The following is an 11,024-nucleotide window of genomic DNA, read 5'->3' as shown; positions in this document are numbered from 1 at the left end:
GTCATGCTGAACAGGGGCCTCTAAGAGTTAAAGCTAGTACAATCTATACCATGCTTACCTTGTGTGAATGTTAAGCGGAGCTGATTGAATTATGTATGTTGACTTTTAAAGGCAATCAATATTATGAAGGTTTACACACTAGAGTCGCCTCGTTGCTTCTCAGACATCTAAGTTATAAATAACAAAAACTTTGAGGGCTATGAAAATGCTGTTTTTGCCTCTTGGCAAAGGTTTCCATTAACTAAAAGAAATTCAGTTTACTATTTGTGCAGGTCTCTCTCTCTTACTACAACAAACCTTGAAAAGATGGTAGCCAATTTGATATATTGACCAACTAGTGGCCTAATAATTTGAGCAACCAATAGGCTTTTATTATATTCATATAGTGAAATCTTTTACTTACAGGTAATGGCCTTTACATTGTTATATTCAGAGATCAATCACAGTAGCCAACAGTCGGTCAGTCAGATCAGCAAGACTTTAAAATTAGTTATAACTACCTCTGTTAATAATTTAGAAACTAAAGTTACAAAGAGTGCTTGTTACCAGAAAATCCAGCTTGCAGCAGTATAATTATAAGCCAAGTGTTACCAATTTGCTCGTCCAGTCTGCAACTTACAAGATTCCAACTGCTCAGTTGATTGAGTCCTGCACAAATGACTAATAAATGATCGATGAGCAAATTCAAGAGAAGCCTTCATATTTGTTTAACTCTCCCCATACAATCTCTTCAACTTCTTCCCATGATTTGACCATCTTCAGTTCCTTACACAGGCTAAATATAGCTCCCAGTACATTATCCTTGTGCAAAATGCAGTAGCACCTGTACACAGATGAAATTGCTCAAATTAACCAAAACCCATAAATCAAAGACACCAGATTCACCAAATGTAACAAGATTATGATGACATGGTGGTGAAAAACACTACTATTTGTCTATTTGTAAAAAGAAGGCCCTACAATCAGCACATCAATTTGGATATTTGGAAGGTTCTATAGTGTTCAACTCATGAGCAGTAAAATACCGATCACTTGCTGCAGCATGGATCAATGGCCATCTATATATTCTTACTTGTTTGAAGTACAAATGTCGAATCATACTTGGCTGCCACCCTAAGAAGCATGATTCAAGAGTATTTATTCTTGGGTTAACAAATATTACCCCCGCACTAGATGAGCCAATTAGGATTCCTCCCCTGCTAGATGGGAAATTAGGGTCTCCCCCCGAAATACACACAAAAAAAACACGGTCAACCCTGGTTGACCGTGTTTTTTTTTGTGTGTATTTCGGGGGGAGACCCTAATTTCCCCATCCAGTAAGGGGGAAATCCTAATTGGCTCATCTAGTGGGTAATACTAGTTAACCCTTTATTCTTTACCTTCATTCATCTCCGTTTTGTTTTAAACACATTATCCAAAAGGAAACCTATTTGAGAGAGAAGAAGAAACAGCATAGCTTATATTTTCTTCCTATAATGTCTAGCATCTGGAACATGAGATGCATCTGATCAAAAGGACCAACTATAAAGATAATTTTCTCAAGTTATATTCCTTCGAGTTCGTAAGAAGTCAGATGTCGATATTCGTGAAAAAATATATATATGAAGATATATCCAACTAATACTTCGTAATACCAAGAAAGAGGTAAATGAAAACATATATGAAGTATAAAAGAGTTGGTAACTCACATAGCATGGTATGATAATCGTTCAAATTTATTGCCAATCCCAACTGATTCATACTGTGATGTTCTTCTCAACAAAGGCAGTTTATAACTTTCTAAGAACCTTCTAAGAAGATCTGGATCTCCCCGAAAGACATCCAGATGAATAGGGATCAGATCATATATAGGGTCACCTGCGGAAGAAAATAGAATAGAGACGACACATAAGCACCTTTGAACCTTAATTTGCTAGAAAATATTCTTTAAGATACTTTAAAACGACCACTTTATTCCGAATTGTAGAGTTAAGAGCCACCCCTTCCTACATGAGCTGCAGGCAAGGGTATAGAAATCAGGTCTCATGAATCAGATCATCACAGACAAAGATTAATATTATAGGTTTGCTGAAACCACATAACTAATGGAGTTTAGGATGGCCACTTTTTTCCAAAAATGTGTGAAAGAATGTGATACATGAAACTGCTAGTATCATTAAATCGGTAATCTAATTAGTATTTTTTGCAAAAAATGACCTTGGTAGACAGCAATTATATCTGCTATTAAAACAATATAACACAGGCACAGAAAATCCATCAGTGTACACACTACACACAAGAAGAGTTTGTCTACTTATTTATCTATAAGGTTGAGTCTTTATTCTTGGTGTCACGTGTAATTTGGATCTTTCACGAAGCTAATTACTTAAGGAAAACATACTTATATTCCCAAGGAACACATATATATAGCATGAATGAGTGAGAAAAGACAAATTAACCTATGGACAGGTCACTGAAGTCCAGTATGCAGCTAGGGCGCCAATTTAACTGCTCTGCACAGCCGCCGCAGCCATTCACAGAATCATGAACTACTTCACTAACATCCATGGCATGCTCATTAGAGCCACTAAGAGAACATCTTTCCATATATATGTTGTCATCCATAATATCTGAGTGTATCCAGCTGGAAGACTTACAGACCCTGTGTAGACCTTTTTCATCCTACAATTAACATGATGTTGAAATGTTACAACTCATATAAGTCAAAATGCCAGTGCACTAGTGTAAAAGGTTTTTTGACAATTGTGTAGAACCTTAAACATGTTTAGCAACAGCGAAAGATCATCTGGGATATAGTCTTCAACTTTTTGATCAGATTGCTTGGAATAGGATCCCCCCTGGAAATTATATCAAATTCACAAGAGCATTCATATGGATTCCTTAAATGATGTTTGCATTATAAAATATCACCATGGATGACTGCAATTAAAAGAACGGACAATTTGCTAGAAGGAAAGTATTAAGTTCCAAAAGATTCCAAGCTGGGCCAGTAACAAAAAGGTCTTATATGGACTTCATGGATAGATTAGCAATTGTGTTTCTAAATAGTTGCAGTCAGGCTGACCACGGATACCTGATATCCAGCAGTACTAGAGTGTGCAACATTAAAGAACAAAGTATGGCATACAGCAATGCTAATTCATTTGAAAAGGGAAGGGAGTGCACATGTTGCATATATTTTAGTCACCACTCAGCAACAACAACACAAATACAACATGGTCTGATAGTCGAACTCTTGATAAAACATGTCTTGGTGGTGTATCTTTGTGACTCCATCAGTAGCACTGAGATTAAAAGCCAATGAACCTTTTTGAATAAAAATAAAGCATACCATTTAGCCAAGCGGCTGGAAACATCCTTCTTCCTCATAGCGAGAGTTTCAATAAAAGATCGCCATTCAACTGGAATGCTAAGTCCCTCCTCAAGTGCATTGGGACAGACATCTACCGAGGGAATATCATTACTTGACTCTTGCTTTCCATAGATGTAGTCGGCAAAAGATGGCATGGGCAAGAGATGAAGATTGCGTAGCTGATCTCCCAAAAAGGAAGCCAAATTTAGGATTTCATCCCAAGACAAAGTATCTCTTCTGAAAAAAGTAAATACAGTGACACCATTAAAGAAATTTTATAATTTTAGCAGACATCTAGCCGTAGTTCAGTAAAGGTAAGTACTGAGTTTTGTTGAACTAAATCAAAGATAAATAACTCACAAATGTGCAAATATATCCCCTTTGCATCGTTTAGTTACGATATACGGCCATATAGTTGTGCTCCTAGCAGAACTGAAACATTCACTTACTGGCATGCCAGCTTTTTTAAGTTCAAACTGTTTCTTGCTCCATACACCAAAAGGGAAACCATCAGTTGGACACTTCTCTTCAATCAGATTGCATTTAGCAATTACATCAGGGACACCTTTGCCATCCCATAGCACAATATCATAAGATCCATTTACTTGGTACAAAATTCCACTTGCCAAAATATCGGGAATGTGATTTTTCAGAGGAGAGTTGATTTTGTGTAGAAGACTGTAAAACTCAAGCTGCACGTACAAAGTAAAATATTATGGAAAGACAGGTCAACTTCATGAATTGAGACATAAAAAGAAAGGATTTAACTAATACCTCGGTGCCTAAACCATGTAATGAAGACTCCAATCCTCCTTCAACATAGATTTTAATCACATGGTCAGCAGTGAGATAAACCTGTTGAGAAGTAGATAAGTTACATGCTCCTGCCAAGCGTTACTAAAGAAAAAGGGAGTTCTTGAGTGTGAAAACAATGGATGCTTTTCACAGTTAGTCTTGTCCCAAAAATGCTGACACTAAGAAGTGCCGAGTCAGAAACTAAATTAATGCTATGTGAACCTACAAGATATAATCCCCCAACAACTTAACCAAGCGATATTTTAAGGACTTGAATCAAAACATTCAATCACGAGTCCCGAGAGGTTTAACATAGTGATTAAGTGAAAACCTTCATTCTCTTTGTGCTGGTCACTTGGTCTTTTAATTGAGAATATCAAGATCAACTATACAAATGGTAAAACAAATCCTACAATCCAAATTAAGCGTACAATCACTAAAATTCATTTTGAATCTGAATCATACGGTCCGAGCTAACTCATAAATACATTTCTTTTTCTTTTTATTTTATAACAAAAAGTTTGTCTAAGGCTCTCCTCATACTTTTTATTTTTTTATCACTAAAAAACACAATTCATAAAGGGGGAGGGATAGAGCCACTCCCGAGCCACTCCATCGACCTACAAATTGAATTAAGACCCCATGTTTTGTAGATATGATCTTTTCACAATGGATAGCATGCCCACAAAATTCCATCCTATTTGGATATGTCTAACCTTGCGAAAACTAGTGTTCAATTTTGAATGTTTATCTAAAGGTTCAAAATTTTCCGATTTCATAATAACATTTGATTATGTTAGACATATTTGAATGAGCTGAAATTTGGTGGTCATGTCATTCATGGTGGGGAGATCATATCTACAAAATATTAGCCCTTAATTCAACTGGTAGAATGAGATATGACTTCGTACGTTTTAGGAGTGGTTTTATCCCTCCCCTTCATAAAGTTGTCAAATTTTTATTTATTTATTTATTTTGAAATATTTAGAGGGTTAAGGCAGACCCACACTGGTTACATTGAAGGACCCTAGCCCCAAGGCTCATCAACCCCGAAGGCAACCTAGCCCCAAGGTTCACCAACCCTGAAGGGAACCTAGCACGAAGGCTCTCGCCGTTGCGCCATTTTGAGTAGACCCAACTGCCTCCACTTTGTCCATGAAGACTTGTTTTTCGCTCCTTGGTCCACCTATTGTAGCAGCACCACGTCTCTAGCCTAAAGGCTCACCTAGCCCAAAGGCCCATCACATAATAACACAAGAAAGAAATCCTAACAACGCTTGGTGGGATTCGAACCTGCAACTTCTCCTTTGAGGAGAAAGGTACACGACCAATTGAGCTAGAAGCTAACATATTACAACGTGGTTTTTATAACAAGAAGCTATCATATGACACTACAATCCCACATTTCCCACCTAATTTACTAGGACATCCCAATCACACATGAAATCTTGATACGAAACCCCTTTGATCCCCTCCACAACCTTGATAAGTTCTCTTTCTTGTACTTCAAAGATCCTAGCATTTCTCTCCTTCCACAAAGTCAATATAATGGCTCTTGGAAGATGATCTGCTATCCACCTCACCTTATTAGAGAGTAATAGGGCTATGATCATAAGGCCTCACTATATATTAAGCTACTCATACGGGAAGCACATTAGCTCATCTATGGCTACTCACACTGATAACATATACTTTAAAAGTTGAAAATCACAGGCACAAATCTTAAAGTTGTTTGGGTTCTCCAGACCCTAAATACCTCCTTCACTAATTTCGAGAACCTTAATTTAATTAGCCTTGCAATATGATGACATCATGGGTGATCGTAATGATTACTGATCTAGTTTACTTTTGATTCTTATGGAGCTTGTTTGTGAGAAATAAAGATTAGTTTGTGACTAATATAATTGCTTCTCTTGGAGAATAGTTGCCATTTTCTTTATCAACTTTATGTGTGGAACTTGATATATTGAGTGAATTGGTCAGCTGCGGCGTCACACTCAGATCAACAGGCTCATCTGCTAGGAGTTCTTATAGGTGGTTTTCGTGTTCCTACAAATTTTGAAGCTGAATGTACTGCCATTGTAAAATGATTTCTTAAGACAATTGAAAGGGGGTGGCCATATTATTGGTTAAATCTCTGCTGCCATTTGACTCCCACCATTGTTGAGTTCACTGGAGTGTAAGATCTATGTGGAACGATTAGCTACAAAACCAGTTTGGATGAGCGTCACGACTTGGTTTGAAGCTAACTTTGACGCCGACACTTAAGCAAAGACAAGAGCTTTCTAGTCTAATGGGGGAACGATAAAATGGTGATCTATGCAGCGACTATTTACTTCAATAAATTGAATCTAAAATAAATTTATTGTATATTTGTACTGCAATGCATCAGGGAAAAGTTGGTATGATAAATTGGCCCTAGGGAGCCCCTCCTTGATTGGGATGTCAATTGGTTCATATAAGCAGTTTCCTCCCCAATTCTTGCAATCTATATCCTTGAAAGATCTTTTATCTTCTACGATAGTAAACTATCTTTTCGGGCACCCAAAAAATCCTTAAAATTGGATATTTAATTCTTTCAATGGAAATGCATGTTTCCTGAATAATTGCTAGTTGAAACTCAAAAATACTGTACCAATGAATAAAGAAGTAGAAGTCACTTACAGGATTGCTACCTGTGCCCACAGGAAGCTTATCATCATCGAAGGGAGAAGGCAGGTTATGAAATGCACAAATTTCCTCCATGCATAGTGACCATTTGTTTGCATTAAGAGCTAGACAAGCGCCCTATGTGATTGTAAACATAAGTCAGTGATACGATAGATATTAAGGATGGGAAATTGAATGAGTTGAAGCATCCAAAGAAAAAAAAATAAGATCTTTTATTTTCAGTTCAAAATAAAGCGGGCGGAGGTATAAAAAAGAAAAGATATTTCATGTAGAAGAAAACAGATAGCATGAATATACATACTAACGAGCAACAGTGAAATACACATGGAAGTTGGCAGTCAAACAGTGCGGGGTTAAATGTAAGTGCATGAAAGAAGGGGGTGCTCCTGGATGGTAACAGAAATCATCTGAAGCCCAAGCAACAAAGCTTCATAGACCAGCCAATCTGAGTAGTCAAAACCATCTAGTCTTCTGAATTATTTCACTCAATTACACTTTTTTTCTGAGTCTGTTTCCATACGACTTCTACCATTCCTGATGCTTTAGCTAGATTTGAGTTTAGGATGTCAAATTACATACCCCTACAGTCATTAGAATTGTGCCCATTTCATTTCTTCCATACTGTTGGCAGAACAATTCAAGTCATCTAGGTAGGAATCTTAGGCTATATGGTCAGGCAACTCTCGGCTTAAATGAAAACTGATAGAACATAAAGAACAAAATGATCGAAGAATAAAAGAAAAAGTATAAGAACCTTCCATATTAACTCTCTCATCCCTGGCTTTCTCACCCAAAGCTTGTGTAACCATTGCCTCATTTCTCTTTGGCCTATGCAATTACTTGGGCTCCACACAGATATATAATGGTCTCTATCTGCCTCTAGAAACATGGATAAGAAATCTATGTCATAAGAAAAGTCTTGAATCTTCAGCTTATTGTTATTTCCTAAGCATCCATTTGTAGAATCATTAGCAATTTCATCAACAAATGGGTCCTCCCCAGCTTTTGAAATTCTCATCCTCTTCTCTTTCCTATTCATATCTGGATAACTTAGCTGATTGTTATCATATGATGCATTCCTTTCAGCATTTTCAGAAAATTCAGCATCAATAGCAAGCAATCCAGCACGGCAAACTCCTTTATGGAGGTGACCAGGAGCCATATCCAAACACAGATATTCAAAGTTTTTTGAGTTCACAAAGTTCTGTGTCACAGCAATAGTGGTTTCCAGGTTTAGCACGCAATGCCACCAACCACTTGGGACATATATTGTCTCACCAGGAAGTTGGGTAAACTCTATTGGTTTGTCTTCATCTGCAAGCATCGGATAAATATCTAGCCACCACTGTTGATTGGCAAAGGAAAATATCAAAACAAAGGAACAAAGGTTGAAAGAAAAGAACAAGCTAATGGCGCCATAGATAATAGCATGGAAATTACCTGCACAGATGATGGAGTATCAATGTTGACATCACCATCTTCTTCATTAACATGTACAGTGACACCCAGAGGGACTCTACCTGGAGGGTAAAGTGCCCACCTGTTAAAGTTTGACTTATGGATTAGGAATTCTGTTTTCAACTATAGCAAACAAAGGTTAAAAAGAGGGATTATATGATTGCTGATGGACCCCTTTTAGTAACGAGTAAAATCATGTTACATGGTTAGGGGAATACAATCTAGCATTATGATTACAAGATTGCTGATCTCATATGTTTCAGAGAATACAACAAACATTATGAGTAGTCAACAAGCAGTATTATCATTGTCACTGATATCAATGTCTCTAATAATGCAGAAAATACATTGTGAAAAAGAACTCAATTAGCAATAGATTTTACCTTAATGAAGAGAATGTTGGTGAAATTGCGAATAGAGTATACAAGTGCCAAAACACTGACAACTTTCGCGATTGGATCAAATACGTGGTCGTGCCATTAGCAACCAACTTGGGGATACCATCTGGATTGGGAAGAATGGGCCTTGAAAAGCTTTTTGGGGAAATACATGGGAATAACACTAGGGGTTGTGGGAATGAACAAACAATGGAGCTTCAGTCTATCCTAGAGAGGTGGCATGAAGATGATCATGTTGACTAACTAGGTGCATCTCTAGCAATGACATTGTTGCTAGTGATAGGGTGGAAAGTTGGGGCCTTTAGGTCATTGTTTGGGGTGTAATTTCTCTTTTAAAAGAGCTTTACAGAATTACTAAGAGGTCTTAGGAGGTGTCTAGTCCACTTGGGCACTGGTTGAACCTTGTAAGTAAGCTTCTCTCTCATACTTGTACCACATTTTGCAACCATATGAATAAAATTTACTTATCTAAAAAAAAAGCAATAGATTTTACCTCTTTCGCCCATACAGAAGAGTGTTCCAGGCACTGGTGAGAGCGGGATCAACATGCCAAGATGCACCAGACCTTTCTGGTCCAATGATTAGCCATCTAAAAGGAGGTCGTTGGTCTCTATCCAACACGTCAAAATAGTCTTCTTGGAATAGATAAGGCACATTATAGTCTTTCAGTAAACTCGGTGCAACTTCCCCAAACTGTATTTATTGCAGGTTATTTATCTCAAAAAATCTATAGAAATATCTATAGAGCATTTTCCAGAAAAATGCAGTACAGGAATATATAATTTAAACTATAAATACCTTGTCATCGAAAATGTAAAGAGGGTCCTCATCATGCTGAAGTTTCATGTAGGAGACGTAATCCTTAAATTTCATAGTGATTTTCCCAGAACTTCGTTGAGAGATTTTGAATTTTGTATCTCCATAGTTTTGCAACAGTTGTTCCGTTGTCCAAGTACTCCTTGCTGGCCATGTTTCAGCTATTTCAGTAAGCAATACCTGAGAGAGTTTGGTGAGTCAACGAAGAAAAACAATGATTTCTGAAAAGAATAAAAAAAATAAAATAGCATCCATGTGTCACCAAGCCCATGTGTGTGCCCGCATCCGTGCTTCACAGATTATTATAAGTAACAATTTTCATATATACCGGTTTGCGTCCATCATATTCATTATGAAACTCGTCTAATGAAACATCTTTCTTCCTCTCCACATTTCCTCCGTCCACGGAGAAACCGTTCAAAGTGGTATAACACCTGTAGAACCGCTTGTAAAGAAATAAAGAGTTGAATCCTGCATAATACGTGTCATTATATTACAATGCATAGTACATGATGAACAACAAGTTAACTAAAACTAAGCATAACAATGGATTATTTCATTACCATCAAAATGAAGGCGTTTTCTAGAAGACTCCAGAAGTTCAACAGGAACATGTTGGCTGTCAGAATATAAAAAAGAAACAAAAACAACCATAAACATTTTCTCTTCTTATTAATATTTACACGATAATAAGTAATCAATACTTACTGGAATAGAGTAGTATTTTTCCAAGAACCTTTATACTCCAATTGACCAGTAACACTCCCAAGGCATAATATCATCCATAATGGGTCTTCATTGCACAGTACGTACATCACACTGCCCAGATTCATGACACGTAATTATATATATATTGATTAATTGTAAAAAAAAAAAGGGGAAGAGATATGGAAACCTGCTGACGCAAGAAACACATGCGACGTCACGAGGAGTTAAGAGTTCTAGGACAGAGCAGATGATTTCGTCGGGAAGAAGTTGTAAGTCTCCGAGAGCTTCAGGTCTTCGATCTTTTGGGTCCATTTTCGGATTATTTAGAGAAATTATTGTTTCAGAATCAGATTTGAGGAGAACGATGTTCTATTTAACGTCAACGGCGGAATGCAAACCGCGTTTTTTTCACTTTTTTCTGCCGCTTGTTTGGTTTTCTTACACGTCGTCCCGTCCGTATACACTAGTTCTTTTGAAAATATTTAGATTTTTTTTATAAAATTAGGAATACTGTTTTAATTCTAACCCGTTTTAATTTCCTCACAAATTGTTTTTAATGAAATTTTAATTAAATTTTAAAAACCCGCTTTTTCAATTATAAGAGATATTATATTTTTAATAGAATAAAATTCTCACTTTAATTAGAAGTGTTAGAATTTGTTTTAATAGGAGAAAAATTCCTGTTATAATAGGAGAAAAATTCTCGTTTTTCAAATAGAAGAGAAATTCCCGTTTTAATAGTAAAAAAATTCTCGTTTTAATAAGAAATAAGGTGAAATTTTAATAGAGCTCGAAAAATACCCTCGTGGGAGCTTTAATATTAAGAT

The 11,024-nt window shown here is 36.7% G+C and overlaps 1 protein-coding gene across 1 annotated transcript; it reads right to left on the bottom strand.

Moving 5' to 3' along the window:
- Nucleotides 1-349: 349 nt before the first annotated feature.
- LOC147501940 (putative glycosyltransferase) lies at nt 350-10,655 on the bottom strand. The gene is given in 17 exon segments (XM_086606926.1): nt 350-823; nt 1,689-1,857; nt 2,439-2,661; nt 2,754-2,812; nt 2,815-2,837; nt 3,332-3,589; nt 3,713-4,044; nt 4,127-4,207; nt 6,812-6,934; nt 7,572-8,162; nt 8,258-8,357; nt 9,167-9,366; nt 9,472-9,669; nt 9,818-9,960; nt 10,053-10,108; nt 10,198-10,308; nt 10,385-10,655. Coding segments are annotated over 17 exon segments (2,931 nt in total). The 5' UTR covers nt 10,510-10,655; the 3' UTR covers nt 350-684.
- Nucleotides 10,656-11,024: the final 369 nt, after the last annotated feature.

This window comes from Coptis chinensis, chromosome 4 (assembly GCF_015680905.1).
Source record: "Coptis chinensis isolate HL-2020 chromosome 4, ASM1568090v1, whole genome shotgun sequence".
NCBI classification, from domain to species: domain Eukaryota; kingdom Viridiplantae; phylum Streptophyta; class Magnoliopsida; order Ranunculales; family Ranunculaceae; genus Coptis; species Coptis chinensis.
This window is presented reverse-complemented; position numbering and strand designations above follow the sequence as displayed.